Source organism: Solea senegalensis, linkage group LG6 (genome assembly GCF_019176455.1).
Source record: "Solea senegalensis isolate Sse05_10M linkage group LG6, IFAPA_SoseM_1, whole genome shotgun sequence".
NCBI classification, from domain to species: Eukaryota; Metazoa; Chordata; class Actinopteri; order Pleuronectiformes; family Soleidae; genus Solea; species Solea senegalensis.
Genome location: NC_058026.1, coordinates 6,519,196 through 6,540,819, shown reverse-complemented (window position 1 = coordinate 6,540,819; position 21,624 = coordinate 6,519,196). Strand labels below are relative to the sequence as shown.

The window sequence follows — 21,624 nt, the reverse complement described above, 5'->3', positions numbered from 1 at the left end:
AAGACAGACGGTGTAATTACAGTCAGTGCACACACAGGAGCTTTCCAGCGTGTGCGGCAACAAACAAACAAAGCATTGTAAAATCATCGGTGCGTTCTTGTTTCTGTAAAGTACTTTCTTTTTTTTTTCCCACTCGGTCTATTCAAGGAAACATAATGGGCCCCAGACACATTCACAGTTAAAGGTAACAGCTAAATATTTAATGGCTGAAGCAACACACGAGTAAGTAAATCCAGAGTGAGTCGCTGACGGTGCTGCGCTAATTGAGGCATCTGCAGAGGAAACATCACACTCCGGTGCGTTGGCTGCAGCGTTTGTGCTCGTCCGTGGAACACATTGAGCTTCTGGACACGCGGAGGGGTCACAGGGTCAATGCGGCATAATCTATCAGTGTAGTCAGTGTAGCAGGCACTAAGGCACTACATTGCATTATGGTGTTGATCTTCTGAATTAAAATTCCCAGAAGTTATGAAATTATGAAAAAGTCTTTTTCCCCAAATACTGTTTTAGTATTACCGACAGAAAATAAGTCTATAGTGATTTATTACAGGCACTGATTATATATGAGAAGCATATTTAAGAATAGAAATTGCCATAAACTATGGAAAAAGTATGATTTTTGTAGTATAATATTCAAGGAGATTAACTACACTATATTACGGTGATTTTGAATATTTGCTTGGTCTGGTTTGCAGTTTGTAGACGGTCCCTGCACACTGTTCTGAAAGATCAACCACTTGTGTCCATTTGTTACTTTGTGATAATAACATATAACACACAATAACATGCATTATTAATTCATTTTTTTCCCCACACGTCACTCCACTAAATAAATAGCAGCAGTGTTAATCCAAACGTGGGAGGTCCCATTTAAGACGTTAAAGTTTTGCATATCTCTGCAACATTTGAACAAATTAGGGTGACGCGTTTATGTTAGATGGTGCCACTGTCTCCAAAGCCATACATCATAGCAGGCCTCATGAAGGACATAAATAATTATAGAAGAAAAAGCAGTTCTTTTAGTCCTATTATGTAAATCATGCAGAAAAAAATTGAAATTCAGGCTTTTTGGAGGGTTAGGGGAATGCACTGTGTCACTATAGAGTGTCAAGAGGGAGAGAGAGAATCTGTGCTCCCCCACATCACATCATATAACAAAAGTGCGTATCGCAAACAGCTTTGAGAGCAAAGCGACCGGGTCTCCATCCCATAAATGCACACGGCACATACCCCCCCGCTCCATCTGTGTTCCCCAGTCAATATGAGAACAAACAACATCCACATCCTTCCATCCCCCCCCAGGTTGTGTGTTTATGGCTCAGTTTCACTAAGAATTGACATTTATTTCAGTCTACTTATGAAACTATCATTCCATGTCTCCAAAACTAAAGTTTAGCAGCATGTGAGTTATAATACTGGCTGTATTCTTGTCACAGAAATGCAGATTTGCACTATTTTTTTTTTGTTTTTTTTTTCCCACTCCGTCGCAATCAAGACAATGCAGAGTGATTTACTAGTATTTTCATCGTTGACGACTGGCTCCCCGCAAATTGGACACTGTGCAATTTGTGTGCATTCTTCATATGCAGATGTTTCCCTCGTGACGGTAATGAGTAAGAAAAATGCTGAGGATTAATCCTCAAAACCAAATGTTTATCCCTCACAAAACAGACCGCATGCATTTGAATTATTCACACATCATCGCTTTGTTTCCGATGTATATACACATCACATCAGCTACTAACTAGGTTCTCAAACGATGGTGCTCATACCACCAGTGGTACTCTAGTGCCCTCTACTGGTTCTTGGACCTCTCCTCCAGATAGTTACGCAACGGTTTGTGCTGTCCGACAGCCGAGAAGATGCACGTCAAACATAACGTGGTAATTACGGTAATTTCACTCGCGCTCTTTTTAGAAAGCCCGTCTTTACACATTGAGAGACAAGCACTCGAGTTTTATACTGTTGAAATGTCAAAATCTATCGTAGGGTTTTTTCTAAATAAGCCTTTTTGTTTTTCCTTCATGTTAAATTGTTAACATGCAGTAAATTGTAAATAACTACCAGATGTTGGAAGTTATTCTGGGGAAAATGGGCATAAAGCACTTACTCACAGGACTGGTACTTTTATGGTTAAATTAAGCAAATAAAAAGGTCCAGACAGACATTTTCAGTCTTAAAAAAATGTTGACAAGGTCACTGTCTATATTGGTTGTGCTGAAAAAAAGGATAAAAGACACTCAATATTGTACGTCATGTGTTTTGGGTTTTCTAAGGGTTAAAAACTCCCTGCCTGGTTGTTGAATCAGTAATATTTCTCAAATTACCTCTAAAAACTTATTATTATGCTTTATACATACATTTTGTATTTTCATAACCCCCTTTTGTGAATATATATTATTATTATTACCATTGTCATATTATCATCTGCCTCATAGACTCACTAAAGGTCTAGTTTCTCAAAAAAAAGGAACATATTCCATCGTAGCTCCACCTTTTCCGCCGATGATTGATGTCTCAAACCTCTGCTTCCTCACCATGTGCGTTCACTCATGAACACATCAGTCACATGTAAGGACCAAAAACAATTTCAGCTCAGAGCAGAGGTGATCCCATGAAGTCAACGTGATGTATGCGCAGATTGCATATTTCAATCTGCAGCTCCGTGTGTGTGTGTGTGTGCTCGGCCGATGTTTCAAAATAGATAAAATGTGACCAAACAAGGTAACACTTGTGCCTTGATTAAATGTCTATCTACATACATGCAATAACAACTTCCCCCAGGACCTTTGTGATGGCGTATTTATTTATTACTCTTCCCTCAAATTGTGTGAATTGCAAATATGCTGCAATCGAACGTGACCTTCACTACTTCACCTTCTCGTTTCTTTATTTTTACTCGTTTTCTGTGCTTTTATGTGCATTTAGTTTGTCCCAAGTCACAGCAATTTATCATAAACACAGATTTATCCTGTTGTGTATTAAAATAAGTTGATTGCAAGAGCGAGAATTTCAGGTAAATTACAGCTAGACCAAAATAAGTGTAAATTGAAGGCACCGCTTTCCTAATAATCTAATGGTGCATTTCCACTGGCTCAACCCGACTCGCTACGGCATAGCACGGTTATTTTGCGCTTTCTCTAGCATAGTACCTGCTCTGGGCGGGGTTCCATGCGATGACCACCAGAGTGCCGGCAACTGATTTCAAGCCGAACAGTGCCGAACTGTAGATCAGTTAAAAAGACTTAACAATCCTAAAAACCTGGGTTAATCTCCAACAATTACCTGGGAAATGTCTAAAATCTCAATATTTAACTGTGGAGTCTGGTGTAATTAGCCACAGCACTGCTGATCGTGACCAGTGACTGTGTCAGACGGAGTCTGTTCTCCGGTCATGAAGGAAGTACTGAACAAATCTTTTTTTAATGAACTGATTCTAGTGATTCAGTTGCACTGAAAACAACTGCTTTGCAAGTCACTAGTCACTCGTTAGCGTGTCGCATGTAAAGCAAAGTCACGGCAGTTTCATGCAGCCGTGCAGTGATGACTCCGCCCACGTTGAGTAGGTACTATTTTGTGGTGGAAAACCGTCCCAAACGGTGCCATTCTGAGGCGAGGCGAGGCGAGCTGGTACCATAGGTGGAAAAGGGGCTAAATAGTTCCAACGTGCACACATGTGCTTAGGTCTGAGAAGGTATTCATGGACCCTAAGAGATCATTTATATGTTGCATTCCTTTACAGAGGCAGAATGTCAGTGTAAAGAAACACGTTTCATGCCAGATCACTTTAAAAAATTAAGAAAGAAAGAATTGAAATGCACATTATTCCTGTCTTGGTTTGGAGTATCTCACGTAGACCTCACAAATGACTCGCTATGTGACTGTGGGTGTTCTATTCTTGGTAAATTGCGTACGCCGGGGTTGTGATACGACCGGCTACGGTGTGTTTGTTGGACAGATCCGACTGGCGGAGGTGGAGCAGGCGTCTCTCATGTCGGAGCAGCTGTCAGACAAGTCGTCGTCTCCAGCGCTGCCTGATGACCTCAGCCTTGACGAACACAGCAACTACCAGCTGCTGGTCAGAGACAGCCAGGTACTCTCTCTCACACACACACACACACACACATACACATACAACCCCGCATGCTCATGTCAAGAGCATAGAGGGAGGCAGGTGTTTTAATCAGGCAGTAAAGCATGTAAATAGTAATTAATGATGATTAGCAAGATGGAAGAGGTGTGGCATGAGCTGTGAGCTCTCAGTGTTTGCTCCTGCGTGCAAGTGAACAAGCCGTTTTATATTTTTAAATATAATTTGTAGAAGAATTTAATGTGAATACACAACAGCCCATTTTCCTGGTAAATTTCTGAACAACAATTTACCAGGCACTGCAAGTGCAAAATTCAAAACACAGAAGGGTGTTTCTTAGACACAATAGACAAGACGTCCATATCTTTGTTTTTATAAACTTTGAGATGAGCGACAAGGTGAAAATAGTAGACTGTAAAAACATTAAACATGTTTAATATCCACCAACAACGTGGATGAGAAGGAGCGAGACCTTGGCTGACCGCTTTAGAATCTCTCTTCATATTCCTTTCTCTGAATGGGATGTTTTTGAGGGGGGTACTGAGGCTTTTTAAGTTCATTATTTTAAGGGATTTCCAACCTATAGTTGCTGCCTTTGAACCTGTGTGTCAGAGTCAAATACAGTCCAAAACACGTCATGGTCATGTTATTACTTCAAACAATACATCTCTTACCTCATGTATCTTCAAGGGCTAAATTACAGTTAAGGTTTAGAATTTATACAAAAATTACAGAGCCCTGACCCTTTACTCTACTCTCAGGGTGTGTCCCCACAGGAATAGTGGAATAAAACTCTGATTTAGAGCACTGATTTTGTATGTGTGTGTGTGTGTGAGAGCATGTCTTTCATATCTCCATCTTCCCAGTCAACGTTGTGCTCTCAGCTCACTGCGGTTCCACCTGGCTTGTTTCATCACTGCCGTTATTGTCATCACTGCCGTTATTGAGGTCCAGTTCATTTGATCCAGTTTACAAGTGACAGCGGCAACAACAGCCGAGCAATTTAAAGCTTTGAAGCCCGCCTTTTTATTTTATTTTTACCTCATCAAATTTAATCAGACTTGTGTTGTTGATGGATAAAGGAGGGGACATGAAAAGCGAGCTTTTTGAAATTGGAAACAAATTGTACTCAGATTTCTATTATGACAAGAGGAAATGAAAGGCTTCAGTTTGGATATCACTCGCGCTCCAGTGAACATCAGTGCACCTGGATGTCATGCTTATTCTGTCTCCATCTCTTTGTTTCTACTCTCTTTCTCTTTTTACTCTATTCTCTATGTGTTTTGTTACCCATCTTGTTCTCAGATGGGCAGCAGTGACTCCCACAGTTCAGAGGAGCTGTCCACTCGGGTGGGCTACAGGGGGCTTCGTCCGTCCAGTTCTGGGAGTGAGGACGGGGTCCGGGAGTTGTTTGAGGTGGGCGTCCATCATCAGGTGAAACCTCCTTTGTTGGAGCAGAGGAGTCCCGCACATGTCACAGGTAGTGTAATAATAAAATTACAGCATTAACCTTGGCAACAGGGCCTGAAACCTTCTGAGATTTGAGTCAAGAAATTTGTGTCCAGGCTCAAAACAACCCAATAATTCTTCCTAAAACTGACCTGGACTCTAAACCAAATCTACCCAGAATACTAATTAGATCAGCACTTATTTAATGTCTAATTGCTTAAACAATTAACGTTAAATCTTAAAGTGCCAATGCCAGCCTTACAGTATGTAGATTTATATTAGCAGCCTTTTTCTTTGTGCCTGTTTGTGATGCATACCATAATCCACCCTCCAAGGACATTCAGGATATGCATCAAGGTTTTCTGTCTTTCCTCTCTGGCTGATTGAAATAGCAGCGTGGCTATAACACATAATGTATAATGTAATTTCAGATTGAAAGTTCATATATTGTCAGTGGGATTGATTGATTTCTTTTCAGTTTTGTTTCAGTATTGCAAAAGAAGCTGGGTCAGGGCCTACAGATGGGTCGTGGGAGATTTGTTTGGGGTCCCCTAACAACATTTGCAGAGTTTCCCCAACCTTTAAGTCAATATCTATGTGTGTTTCCCAAACATTTCTTAAAACGTGACTCATTAATCAAGTCAAAGTGATATTGTGTTTAAGATAGGGCTGTAAATTAGGGATATTACCCACAAATTTGCACTAGTCACGATTTATTTTATACTGTGCCATCTTTAAAATCTGGGTCCCCATATACACCACAGCCAGTTTAGGCAAACAAGGGAAAAATTGAGTCAAACCTATCAGTGCCCTCTGACCTGGCAGGAACTCAATCTTCCCGGGGCTAACTCGATTATTACACAAAAAGTCCACTGACCCACTGAAATAGAACAAGACCTTATCCATAGCCAGTCAACTGGATGAAATGTGAAGCCTTACAGGTCATGGGTAAAGTCTCAGGTCACAGGTCAGACCTGAAGCAGAGATTGCTTATGCTATTAATAAAACAAATAATAATAATAATAATTCCAATAAAACCCACTTTGTATAAATATGTTTTGTATTCAACGCCACTGAAACTGTTCAATTCCATCTCCCACATCAATTAAATCATATTAAGACAATGTCTTTTGTTAGCGTTCCTTATTATCTTTGTCGGGGATGTGGTGACCCTCGCTGCTGATTTACCGCCACAATTTCATTAAACCATGACTTTGATGTGACAATGACAGTATAGGGTTTAAATTACAGGACCTTTTTTTTTTCAGATTGAGAAACAGGTACACAATGATTGACTTCCAATGCAATTAAAGCTGTGATAGATGAGGCCCAGCAGCAAGACAGGCACAGACATGTTGATGAATGGCATGTGATGGCATGCTTATGGAGCTGTACCCCCCCAACACTACCCCAGTAATATGGTTGTCATCATAGAGCATTAAACATCAAAGTCAATTCAGGGGGATTGTTTGACTTCATTGTGTATTTATGGTTAAAAACACAAATCACATTTCATCTTTGAACCTTACTGTATACCCACTTTTTTATAACTATAAATATTTGACTTTAGATAAAACCATTTCTCTAAAACATGCAAAATCAAATCCATGACACATATCCATAACAGTTTTGTTGATTTTTCAAATACTGCAGCAACATTTTTACTAAACTAAAACTTCTTGTGAGAGAAATGTGATGTTCCAGGCATTGAATTTAATTCTGTATTTATTTATGTAAGCATTGTTGTCCATTTTATCTGCTGTTTATTGTTTCTGATGTAGTTATGCTGCTGCCCTCTTGACCTGGTCTCCTTTGTAAAAGAGATCATTGATCTCAATGGGACTAACCTGATTAAATTAAATTAAATTAAATATAATATTAAGAAACAATAATCCATCCATCCATCTTCTACTACTTTATAATAATAATAATAATAATAATAACAATAACAATAACAAGAATAATTATCATTATCATTATTGATAATAATAATAATACTGATACATTTGTTTTATAGCACTAACAGGAGGGGAAGAATTGCAGGGGACTAAAAAGCGCCCCAGGACTGAACCCTGGGGCACACCAAATACAATTGCTATTCTCACACTTACTGAACAACAATTTACCAGTTAAAAAAGTTAAGTGTGATTTTAGATCAAAAGCAATCTATGAATAATACTGATGATAAAGAGTGTGTTAGATCACCATATATAGAGGTGCACAAACAGCATTTGCTTTTCATTTTGAATCAATGTCCATTGTCTTGTGGTTGTCCAATTCCACCCTGAAATGTGACACAATACACGACACACAAAAAACACTGATTGAATTGGATAAAGTTATAACACTTGTTTTTTTTTTTTCAGATAATGATGGAGAAAGCTGCTGTGGAGGTGGTGGCAGGTCTTCGCCTCTCTTCCATCTACCAGCAGACTTCTTTCATCCAGCTGCCGCAGCTCATCCAGGGAGTCCTGGGAACAGTGTTGGCCCAGGAGACAGAGGGCCGTCAATGTTGGCCTCCCCAGCCTCGTGGGCCTCCCTACGCTCACCGGGAGCCAACAGCAGACCCCTGAGCTCTCAGGTATTATGAACAGACGAATGGCTTCATGTGTGTATGGATGGTTGGGTGGATAGACAAACGGAAAACTGACATGAGTATCAGGGTGCAACACATCGGAGACAAGGTGGCACTGTGTAAATAGATGAATCCTGGGAGAACGTTCAGTGAACCAGACTTGTCATGCGTCAAGCACACATCAGGCAGTCAGTAGGGATTTAATGACGAATAATGTTGAGCTAGCTTACGATCTGGAAGCTTGTTACTGTAAAACACCTCAAACTGTCACCACACAATAACAAATACATCAAAGACTGACATGAAATATCGATTCAAAGGTCTTTTTCTGACGGGTTGTCAGCACTAAATGAGATTCAGCCTGTTTTGGTCAAAAGGTGGCAGCACTTCACTTGGTTAGAAATCAACTCTTTGGAGTGATATGGTTAGATAAGACACAGCAGTCTCTCATGTCGCCTGTTGCTCAGAAATACTTAACAATAGCTTCGGTGGATGATCAGATCACATTCACTTTCATTGACATCCCTCTATCGCGTGGAACTCTCTTGAGAACTCATTTACTTGTAATTAAAGCCAGGAACTGATCTACATCGAAATTACCACCTCCCTTCTCTTGGCTCTAGCATGAAACAAGAAGAATGAAAAGGCCCTTATTTTAGTTCTTGCTCCCGTGTAACCATAGAGACGCGTTTCTCTTTCTCTCTCTCTCTCTCTCTCGTCTACCTGTTTGGTTTGTTTAGCTCGTGCCTGAGTGCCTCTGTGATCCTCAGCTGCAACAGTAATGCTCTGTGGCGCTCAGCTAATTAGCCCGACCAGCCCTGTGTCTGATACCGACTCTGTGCACATTGTTGTTCCTGGCTCACTCTCTTCGTGGTCTTCTCACGTCCTGTTTCTTCACTTTCCTTTATCTCATCGTGTTTTTCTTTGGAAATCTTTCTCTCTGTGGCTCTCTAGTCTTTGGGATTTCTTCTGCCAAAATCCCCCTTGTTTTTTTTTTTTTCCTCATTTCATAGTCTCCCACTCTCCCTTGAGTCTTGTATACTGAGAGCATGGTGTGCAACAGTGCCAGTGTTAGCAATAGGGATCAATGCCCTTTAGCCGATAAAGCAATGTGAAGAAAACAAATCCTGTGTGACAGGATAAACATTATGGTTTCATTCTGTTTCATTAAAACTCCAAACTTACTTGCAAATGTAATAGTTTGTACTTCAAAGTTTCTTCAAGACAAGATTAAAGGTGGTCCCTCTGCTCCACTTTTTAAGCTTTGATTTAAACTCAAAGCGGTTCAGGTACTTCATGGAAAACCTTGATGACTGCACTGACAGACTGCATAAATAAAGATAAAGAAAAAAAAAAGAACACATAGGGACTGGACTGGACTTATTTTTCCCCTTGTTTGCAGAGAAACTGCAAAGAAACTGGCTATTTCTTTGTAAAGGAGCTAGGAAAAAATTTAAACTTGGGCTCCAACAATGATTCGATTAACCAGTTAAAAATCAACTACTAATTTAATTATCACATAGTCTGGGAATTCATTAATTGGCTTGAGTTGAAGTTTTTCCAATTCTAGCTTCTTACATTTAAATACCGGTCAACATTTTTCACCTCTTAGTGACCAAGCAACTAATTTATTGATTGAGAGAAATAATGAAATGATCAATCCCTAATGAGAGTAATCATAATTTGCAGCGCTAGTTTAAAGGTCCCGTATGTGTCATTTAGGAGGGTTTATTGAAAGAAATTAGTCCTAGTCTGATCATTTTAAAGAAAGCTTGATTATGATATCCTTATATTTAAAATGTGCCGAATTTCCCTGATTGTTCTCTTTCATTTTTTTGTGTGCAGCACCCATCCCACAGTGACTCCTCCCTGGCCACGGGCAGTTCGGAGGGTAGCCTGCAGACCACTCTGGAGGAGGGTCTCAGCTTCAGCGTCTCCCCGCACCGGGACCTGGACCTCCCAGTGCCTCTCCTCTGCCCTCTACCCACCCACCACTTACATCCCCAGGAACCAGTCTCAGGAGACCAGGGCAATGCTTTAGTTAAGAGACGCAGTAATACTGTTTCCCTCAAAGCCACCAGGGGGCACCAGAGGAGCCAAAGCAGCTGTGGAGGTGGCAGCACCAGCCCAGGCTGTCCCCGTCAAGACTCCATGGACCCTTCGGATGAGGATGTGGGTACTGGGACAGGTGGAGATAGCTGCCGCCAGACTTTTAACAGTGAACACTTATCGGACACACTGATCAGCCTCTCACTGACGTCTCTGCTCACGCCCGGTTCTCTGGCACCCCAGTTGATCAAGAAATGTAACAGCACAGGTTCTCTGGACCAAACCAATCTGTCCACGCGGAGCAAAGATGGACGCCACGTCTATGGTGTAGATGCTCATGGTTACTTGTCCCATCCCTGGACGGAAGGAAGGGCAAGAGGCACAGAGGAAGACAGTGATGTAACAGGTTTCAACATGGAAAGCAGCAGCCAACCCACAGACACAACCTTGAGGAAGAATAGATGAAAACACTTGTCCGTCTGTCTGTAGTTGACCTATTTATCAATTTGCATTCCCGGATCGTCCGGACCTTGAGAGAGGTAGAACTGGGAGAGACATGTGAAATTGTCCTGTGAAACCATTTCTGGAATTCTCTCGTCTTTCAGTCGTCTGTTCTCTCTCTCTTCTTGGATGTGGCTGCTCGGGATCAGTCGTTTCTCACAAAAAAAAAAAATCTCCTCTGAGATTGGACATCCTCCCCTTTCCACAGGATGTGTGTTTTCAGTATGAAGGGACTTAACAATAATGACAAGAGGCTTAGCCTTTTACAGTTACCAGGAGTCAGCCTGGCAGTCCAGGGCTTCACATTTGAGCCATGCTGAAATGCAGAATATTTGGAAAGCCATTGGAGGGGCGGGACTGGAAACCTGCAGTGATGGACAAACATTTCAGAAAGTGATGTTATTTTGATGAAACTGCAAAAAAAAAAAATTTCATTTTCTCTAAGGAACAGGGCTTGTTTGACCCACCGTGCCGTCAACCTTTGTGCAAAAACAGTGTTGTCAGTATTGAAAAGATGGCTAACCCTGATGTTTCTTTTGAGGAAGAACTGAACTTTGTACAGTTGTTTGTTTGTTTGTTTGTTTGTTTTGTCTGTTTTGTCTGTTTTGTCAAATCCATCAGTAAAAGTAGCATCAACCTTTTTAGCAGATTGGGTGGGTAAAAGAATATCAGAAAAGGAAAAATATTTTTTTTTCCGTGTTCTTTTCCAACTTTGGTGTACCGAATGTAGACATGTCTGTCTCCGTTCTCCGAGAGGGAGCCCAGGTAAGAGCGAGCAGCCTGATAGTCTGAAAATTGACAAAAGGGCCTCTTTGAATAGAAGGGATGGAAATGTGAATGCTGCTGAGAATACATGTGGGTTGTTAGTGGAAGTGTTGGCCACTTTGAGAGTGGACCCTTTGTGCTTTCTACTTCCCCATGAAAGGGCTAAAATGTATTGAGTGCAGACCTGGGCCAAATTCTATTGTCAAAAAATTCTTTGCTATGTAAAACAGCGTTTGAAAGAAGTCTTTAAAAAACTAAAAAAGGTGTGCCCATTATTTTTAAAGACCTTTTCTGATGGTAACAAGGCAAATGTGTCATAGAGATGTCTTGGAAGACAGATCAGACAGATTAGTGAGAATAAAATATAATATATTTCCTGTATTTAACCATTTTAAACACAAAAATAATTTCAGTAAAAAACATTCTCAGCCTACATGATAAGTAGGTTTTCTACGGGTCAAAATTACACTTACTTAAAAGAGGGGATAAATGGAATATTTCACAGTACAATACAAATGTATTTTCCAAATTTCCTTAACTCATTCTTTTGTGCAGCTCACATGCAGCATCTTTATCAGGCAGATGAATGAATGAATTTGTCTTCCTTTTGTTTAAGTTTTCTTGAAGTTTCCCTCTTGTCTGAGAGGCTTCTTCAGTTCAAACTGACTCGTGGCGATGCCCAGATATTTACGCTTTGACAGTTTGCTCCATGAAAACTCAAGAAAGTCCAATATGAAGATATGAAGAAACCATAACTTGGATGAGTATGGACCTTTACAAACATCTTCCTCAAAGATACTTCCTTTTTACCAATTCACAATGACCCTGGCAATTTAAAAATCACAGTGGCACAATGGCACTCATGCTAATATAAGTGCTAAAACACATCCCACTGTTAAGGGCAGCCAAAACCATGCCAAGACAACACGCGGCCAGGCTGCTAAGACAGGCAAAAACAAAGCTATGTAGCCTATGTAAAGTATATGTAAGCATGTTAAAAGTCCACTTAGCAATGCTAACGCTAGCACAAGTTTGGCTACGTCCGGCACCATAACACAACTCACCTCATGTCAACAAACCAAGGAGGCACTTTGTTTTTCCTGTCTACACATACACTGTGAAAACTGGAGTTTTCCAAAATTTCCGAAAACCCTAACCCACGGCGGTTTCTGTGTGTTTAAAATCCAAAACCCACAGTTTAAGCTAGGCTTTCAAAACTACCAGCCTACATGTGGACTGGGCCTAGTTAAAGCTAACGTTAGCTGCTTGGGTTAGCTTTGGACATGCAACGATGCTAGCAGCACCACAAAGGACATCCATCAAAACTCTGAACAGTATAGAATTTATGAAGGTAAGACTACAACTTTATTTATGTTGGAGTGCTTTCTTTTTAGCTAACATCAAGCTGTCTCAAGCTTTTCCTCTTGTTAAATTTGCCAAAACATACTAACACGTGCTATTCACGTTATATATATATATAAATATATATAGAAAGATACCAATGTTAAAGGTTGCTAAGGTTCGTATGGTCACCTTACCATCAGAATACCTGGGACTGGGAGTGGGATTTTGTTTTCTTTCTGCTTTAAACCCAAATAATTATTTGACTCAGGTCTGCTTGACTGTAGCAAGATATTAGAACTTCACCTGAGACTGTGGCAAGTTGGTGTAATCTGTCATTTTGACCCAACGTAATGAGCTGTCATTATGATTTAGTTATAATCTTTAACATCTACTGTAGGTACAGTTGGACTTTTATGCACTTCATAGAGGTAAATATACTAGAGCCTGACAAATGTGTTCTTTTTTTGAATGATATTGGTAAAAAAAAAGCAGAGTGGTTATAAAACCCTTAAGAGCTCCCTTCCATTATCTATACTACTTATATGATAATTGGATGGTGACCTGGAACTATCATAGGTGATATAAATTTAATTATAAAGAACTGTAAATGAAGAGAAAACACAAACACATAGTATTCAAATTAAGCAAATCAACTAAATGGATAAAATGTATGTAAAACATCTTTTCCACATTGCAAACATCTGCAAAACAAATCATAGCAATAATATAAATAATAATAACAATAGCATAAATGACACGGTTTCAAATTGTGTTTTGCTGCATTGTTTATTCTGAGCAACACAAGTTTTTGAAAGGCTCATACGGGCCTAATTTTTATTACTGAACCGATAAATTGGTCAGGCTCTAGCATCAACAATAAATATGTACATGTCACGTGCACAAACAGCCACACACAAAGATGTCACTGTCAAAAACACTGCAGCGTGTCTCTGTCTGCAGCTGTGAGACGAGACAGAAAAGAGACCCCGGTGTTTATTTGACACTTTGTCATCATTCTTATTCTCATTGACTTACATTATCTCCCCTTCGCAGGGAATCCAGAGTATAAAATGACTATTGACGACCCTCCTCTATTTGAGATATGCAATATGCTACAGTAGATGTACAGATAGATGTATGAGACTCGTATAGATAGGCAATATGGTGAGAGAAGATTATATTTATGAATTCATGTGTTAGAATAAAATGTCACAGAGATTCAAAGGTCACTGAAAGGATGATGATGTATTCATGTATTCTACAGTGTTGGCGTGTGTGTTTTCTCTTTTTTCCCCCTTCCATCTCCCCAGCCTGATTTTCTTCCTCCAAAATGCATGTGGGTTTGTATTTTTTCCCCTGTTTTCTTAATGTCATTCTAGTGTCATATAAAAGTGAGATAGATTTTCAACTATCTAGGACTCCTGGAGTTGTTGTTTTTTTTTCTTTCCCAGGTGACGGTTGCTGCAGTTTCTCCCTGCACAGTATGCAGGGTTGTGTCAATGGGCAGTGTTGGTTTAATCAAAAGACGTATGATAAAAACAATGGACATTTTCATCCCGAGGCTTTAACATCACTTATATTTCATGCATTAATTTAGACAAATCCCATTTAAATGATCCCTCTACACTTCTTTTGATAGTACGTAGTCGTTCTATACCCCTAAAGCAGTGCAAACAGTGCAGACAGCAGAACTTCTCAGGAAGAAGATCACTCGAGGATTTCTCTGCAGGGTCCAGAAAGTGAAGCTGATGTTGACAATTCTGGGTTAGGGTTTGTATGATGGCAAACAGTGGCAAAGTCTGTTCTTACTATTACTATATTGTAAATAATAGTCAGAATTTAGAATCAAGTAGACTCTTGGTGGAGCCATGAAGGTACTGCAGGTGAGCCACGATTGGTCATTGAAAACCGATAAAAATTGTTTTTAAAATAGCTTTGAAAAAGTTAGATCTGATTTCCACGAGAACTAAAACAAAACCATGGGATTTTAATGGGGTGCTATACTCGCCGAGTATCAGGCCTGTGGACCTAACAAGTGCCAGTGGGTTCACTGACACCTCATTTTCCCACTGGAACAAATCTGTCACAACTGGTGGGGGATCATCGTTGAAGAAACACTCCATTATGTGCCGGGCAGGGCATGATGGACAAGATAAAAACTGTGTGTTTTCATTAGAGTTGTAAGTCAAGTTTTTGGTGGTTCACAGAAGAGTTTTAGAATTTAAATTGGCCACTGGCATTCTTTAAGGTCTAGTGTTTAACATTTATGAGGGTTTATTTGCAAAAATGTAATAGAAGAGTACAAAATCATAGTTTATGAATCAGATAAGATATTTACTTTAGACGTTTGTATTTCTACACAACTTACTATACCACACTGATGTGGCCGTCTCCCAGTAACTGTGTGATTATTGTGTGTAATGTGCTGTGGGATCATTTTTGTGCAATCTGTATCTATTGTGTGAGAGATCTGATTTTCTGAGGCACGAGTGAGTGAGAGGGCAAGAAGCAGCCAAGGATTACTGTGCTCATAGCTCCAATTTCATCCTGAAAAAAATGTCAAAGCTGATTGCGTCGTGTAATTTTAAATGCACGAGACAGAATATGTCATCCCGTGCATCGAACTCAGCGCGTTAAAACGCGAACGTCTATGAGTGATTGAGCGGCCAGAGCGAAGCGAATGTAATTTGCGCGACAGATTTGAATCGCGTTCTATGTAAAAACACAGTCAGACCCGAATTTGGTCTTTTCTGGTTTGAAAAAGCCAAGATGGCACCGCATGAACAAAAATGCAAAACCCAGCGGAGGACGATGTCACGGTGGGTTGTCACTTATTTCCCATTATTGGAGAAGTAATGGGAGATAGCTCGACAGTCGTGGTTCTCCTGCACCAAGATGAGAAGAGACGCGGGCTGTAAATTGACAAGTTTGACTCCACAGCACGTTCGTGGAGAGGGCTGATGTTGTGCAAAAACATTGCTGCTGCCACTTCCCGTAATAGAGCCCAAACCAAGTGGCTCGGCCCGAGTGGACATCCAGCAGAGTGGTCAGACCACCAGGCCAATTACCAACAAAAACAGAGAGCGCATTATGATTTGTAGTATACTTTTCGATGTGGAAATGACCGTCACCTACACCTAAAACAAATTGTGTGCATGCAAAGTCGTCTTGACACACGTCAGTGTGCGTTTTTAGACAGAGAGAGAGAAGATCACGGGCCATTTGTGTCTAATTTTAGCCGAAATGTCAGCGCGCTTTGTTTCCTGTGTCTTTGTGAATTTAGGCTGCAATCATGCAATGCCTTTCTACATACAGTAGCTGACACAACTACCACCATCCAGCCCAGTCACCCTGCAATGGACCTACTCACAAGATACTGTATCGGGTTGATATAGGATCAGACTGGATGTAGATATCAAACGAGCTCAAAGGGACACTGAAATTAGCCGTCAATCACTTTGTCTGCCTCGCTTTCTGTCCCTTTGGGAGAAGCTGCTCCATCAAATTCAAAATGTTGATCTCACAGAACGTCAGTATGTATCTGAGCCGTGACAAACACTGAGAGTGTTTCTGTTTAGATCATTTCAACGATAATCTCATTCTGTTCCCTTTAAGTTTGCGTTTTCAAACTGTAGAAGCAGCAAAAAATTATTGATCTCAAGAAGTGGATTATAACGTATAAAGTATTCGGGTATTTGACAATACCAAGGATATATAGTCTATCTAATAAAAGGACACCAGTGTGTGCAGTGCCAACAACTTTGCTTAATTAAGAAATGCAACAGTTGAATGAATGTAAAAATAAAACAGATTTATCGCTAAAAGTGACGCTTCCACTGCTTCAAAGAACAGGCACATACTGAAGGGGTACTGTTCTAGTTTGATATAAATAAGAACATTGGTTTACAGAGGCTTTGTTCAAAGTGTCGGAACTTTTTCTGTGCACATGGTATGACCATCTGGGACCTAAGAATAGTTACAGAATGTCCAGAATTATAGATTTAGCCAGTAAGATCATTGAGAGAGAGAAGAAGCAGCTGGGATATACAGTATAGATATAGATGAAATGAAAAGCCAGATAAACTGTGTGTGATCCCATTCATACGGTTGTTAATCTGCCCTTCGGAAAGCACTCCAGCAACTCACAGTGAAACTATCTCCATAATCCGTGCTGCGTGTGTGTTTTATGGGTGTTTTTGTGAGCAGGTAACGATCAGCGGTCGTCACACAGGATGAGCTGCACCTGAGTGACACAGTCAGGGGAATGACACGCCCCTGTTCTGGATCTGCAAAGCTGTCCCTCCATCTCATGCTCCCAGAGACTGAAGTGTCTTCTACGTCTTGTCTGTACAACTTTGAGGTGAGGCTGTGACACTCTTTTACTTTTGACTGTAATATTGTGAAAAGAGAGAGAGAGAGAGGGTCAGGACAAATATTTTATTTGATCATTTTTGTCCACAAGACAAAAAGAAAGGGATATAATAGTGCTGGGAGTGGCACAAAGCCCAAAGGACCGCCCTTTAACTGGGCAGTGCTCATGTAAACCAGTTGAAGGCCCCGAATGGTTATTTGAAACCTCTACCTTAATACAAAAGTTTACATAGAATAATACAGAAAATAATGTGTTTAAGTGACAGTAACGTTAAATCAAAATAATGATGTCAAATGACAAGATGACAAAATATCAAACCGTAAAAATGCACCGTTAAAGAAACGAAAAATGTATTCCAGGCACATCCGAGTCAAAATGGTCGTTTGTTTTCGTGTAATCCTGCTCTCACTGGTGGAAACATTATTTCCTTAGATGACTGCAAACACAGCAGTCTGCTTTACCACCTGCATTATTTGGTTGCAGCTGGCATCAAAACTCGTCCCAATGTCCTCACGCAGCACAATTAGTAGTGGTCTCTGCTGTCTCCCCCGCTATAATCAGTCTGATGGGATCCTGGGAAATAATCTCCTCCACAAATATTTGTTCATTGTAAACAGCAGATTGTGGCTGTGCTGCTACGGCGTCACATTTAATTTCTTTTTTTTCTTTCCCACCCTGACAAACCGGTTGCTTTGGAAACTGTGCGCTGGATTAAATCAAAGAGAAATCTTCACCTAAGATGAACATTTTCACTAACTTAAGTATAATGACATTGTGGGTGAACAGTTTAATTACAACAGTTAACATGACAATGTTACTAATTTGTTATTGATTTGATGTGATGAAGCTCATCAAAAATAGATATAGAATATGAAATCAATACACAACAAAAACATAGCTACATAATAAGGGTTCATCTGTATGTGTAGGTTGAATTGAGCAGTTATTTCATGTCTTATTTAAAATGATACAGGCTCTAATATCAGTATTGACATTGACCTTGGGTGCGAGTGTGAGAGTGAAAGGCTGGATTGACTCCAGCTCCCTGCAGGCCTCATGTGGAGGATGAAGTGGATGTGTTGGATGTGTTGAAGAAGACCTGGAACTTGTGACTTAGACCAGAAACCCCTCAAGGAAAATGTTTATTTGCATTATACATCAAATGAGAAGTAGGCACCATTTCTCTTAGACTTGCATAGAAACCAGTGGAGCTTCATACAGTAAGAACATTTATTGAGATATTCATTCAGTATTGGTTTATAAGTCCTCCATCCTCAGCTAGACTCATCCCTCAACAGCACATTTTCCTCTGATCTCAGCAAGACCTGGGCTGCCAACTCCAAAAGAAATGTCGTTAGTGGAACATATTTAATACAACTGTACTATTGCACTATAAGCCCTCGTAGTGTAGAAATGAATTCTCACACTATTCTTCCGCTCATTTCCTGCTGCTGGAGGACAAAGCGCTGGAACTTCTCTCAAAAATCCAAAATCCTTGAGGCACAGACAAAAGACACATTGACACGTTGACGATTGTCAAATCATCACCAAATTAAAACCTGCAAATTAAAGTGCATGAAAAAAAATGATCTCCTCTGACTTTGATTTTTTAAAAAAAATGAATAAATTAAGTTTCAACTGCTGTGTCCTCTGAAGAAGCTGAACACACACATGCTTTTAGTGATTCTCACTTTTTGTCATTTCTTTGTACAGAATATAAACATAAATGGAGAAGTAACATCTCAGATGTTGCTATCTATAATAATCCCCGAGCCATATTTTCAGAGAAGCTTAAAAAATCTTGAATAGAAACCCCCTGCAGAGAAAATAGTTTCAGTTTTTACTCTACAGTTCTTCTTTCACGCTCTCAGCCGCTACTCTCTAACATATTAAAAAAGTGTGAAAAGGAGACTCATTGCATTTCCTTTACACATATACTTTAAAAAAAATACATAATGGCAGGACGATCCAAAACATTATTAAAACATGGAAGGATGGCGGTGAACCCTCACAGGGGGAAAAAATCCAAAAAATAATTTTAACCATAAAAGTAAAAGCATTTCCACAAGCACAATTCAATGAGAACTCAAGGATTTGGGACTTGACACTTAAGAAAACCACTTCCCATGTCCAGATTTACTCAGTTGTAGATTGATTGGCGCATCATGTCACTTTTTATTCAAAACTCACATATCCTTTCGAATTGGGGGTTCAAACTCCCAAAAATAGACAGCCTAGAAGCACAGAAGCACGGAATATTCCATGTCCATGTCCCGGTCGTCTACCTCACGATGGTCACTATAGTTGATCGGCCGGTCAACGAATAATTCAACTGCTTATCAATCATCTTTCCCGGTCAACGATTAGTTGATGGCTTTTCGACAACATGCAATTTTACCGGTCAAATCTAAATAGATTATTTTTCAACATCTGTATCATCAGCTTCTCAACCAGGAATCAATAACATAACGATGAATCAATGTTGTTTGTGTCACTGTTGTCAATATTAGCTTATGTCAGGTTTAATCTGTTTTTATATATATTTGAATTTATCTGAGAAGTACTAACAAAGGTACTTTATTTTTACTTTACTTTACATTATCCTGTAGATATTCAGTAATTCAAAAATACTTGCTGCTATAATGTATTACTCCTTTCACCTAAATACCCCATAGTACACCCCAAGTACAAGAAAACTTACTGTATAATTAATTTCTTCTTTCATCTAAAAATGACCAATTGCTTCTCCTTTATTGTGCTGTAAGTACTTTTTATGTACTAGTAAGTATCGAAGAATTACACAATACATGTTGGGTATTTGCGCTGTAAGTCACGGGCTGTATTATAAATTGTTACTGGATGCTGTTATCATTAAACTCTAAATACCATAAAGTCATCACACACACACACACACACACACACATAAATGTCACCCATCAATGACTTTCAATCCGTCTTATTGACGGGGGTCGGCCTGAGCTCTCGAGCAAACGGCTTCAAAATGAGAATTGATTGTGTCGAATGATTTCTGAAACTATCTTCCTTGTACAAAAATAAGTCAGTATCTAAGGAGAAGAATACCCAGAAACCCACATGCTCATTTTCAAAACCATCTCCAACCACCGATGGTGTGGTGGACAGCTTGCGGATGTCTCACTCTCAATTGAAAACACAAACCGATACTCTCATAAACTCAAGAACTTTTTCGACATTTGGTCTCCAACACTCTTACAATTTAGTGTCATGAACTTTTTCTTATGCCACTAGATCAATTTCTCGTGGGTCAAATTTGCCTCTTGAAAGACCTTTGACTCCAAGGAAATACACAAGGAACACACTCGGAACACCCACACACATACAGTATCTTAGCCGTTAGCATCACCAATTCACATCTTCCTCCTAACTTTGATCAGGGCCTCAGAAATGAGGTTCTGCCTCATTAGGACCAGGCTTTGGTCCTCAAGAAGACTACTGGTCCTGATAGGGTTAGTGTTTATGCCAGGAAACGTGTTAAAGAGGTGACAGAACACACACACACACATACGTCCTTGACAAACCAAGTGTGACCACTTGATGGAATTTACTGTGCAATAATAAGATAAGAGCTCTCTCAATTTAATTCAGATTCCCATTAAAGAAATGTAATTAGGGCACCGAGAGTGAACCGGTGGAACACAGATCGGCTACATGTGTGTTTCCTCTCTGTCACAATAAAAGGCCTTCAAGGGGGGGCGGGGGGGGTGAAAAAGAGGAAGCTGCATGACACGACACGTCTCTGCCTCCTGTATCTCCTGCTCAGGGTTCACTTAAAGCCATAGTCAGTAGAGCGCGGGAGGAAACAATGGGAGAAAGTAGTTAAAAATGAGCCGCGTGACGGCCGCCAAGCATGTGCACGGTCTGGCACGTCGGCTTCTTCCTTCTGCAGCCAGCGAGCGCTGGGAGACACTAGAGGAGTGACGGGCTGCGTGTCTTTGCGGGCAGAGACAGATGCTCCGACAGAGACACATATGGACGTATTACACGCACACAATCAGTCTTTAACACAGACCGCGGCCGTCACACAAAACGACAGCTCTGCTCTTCTGAGTGTTTGTTGTCAGCGGCGGCAGAGGCTTGTGAATGGATGTCGTGTGTTCATGTGCTATCTGTTCAGTGAAGTAACACGTGAGTGAATGAGTTCATGGTTGTTTTTGTGCTTTAAACGAAGTATACTCTCCATATAGCGTTTACAGTACAGGAAAACTGGATGTGCGGGAGTGCAATTTCACCAGATGCTGCGATTGTTAGTGTCTACAGTGGGATTATTTCTATTGTCTCCCCTCAGGAGGAACTCATTGATTCACAACTGAGATAGCTGCAAGAATATATGAGGAGTGCAGAATACAAACCATTTTAGTGACTTAAAAAAAAAAAGACATATCTTGATGTCCAATTTTTGCATCCTGAGATTTAATAGGATTAAACTGGAGTCCACCCTCA

General features: G+C 40.2%; 1 protein-coding gene across 1 annotated transcript in view; it reads left to right on the top strand.

Annotated features, from left to right (window-relative positions):
- The window catches only part of LOC122770945 (voltage-dependent T-type calcium channel subunit alpha-1I-like), a 171,945-nt gene extending 157,761 nt beyond the window's left edge, over window positions 1-14,184 (top strand). The window contains exons 34-37 of the mRNA XM_044028180.1: window positions 3,959-4,093; window positions 5,396-5,570; window positions 7,906-8,120; window positions 9,960-14,184. Coding sequence (XP_043884115.1) covers window positions 3,959-4,093; window positions 5,396-5,570; window positions 7,906-8,120; window positions 9,960-10,628 — 1,194 coding nt within the window. The 3' untranslated portion in view covers window positions 10,629-14,184. The remainder of the gene's footprint in view (window positions 1-3,958; window positions 4,094-5,395; window positions 5,571-7,905; window positions 8,121-9,959) is intronic.
- Window positions 14,185-21,624: the final 7,440 nt, after the last annotated feature.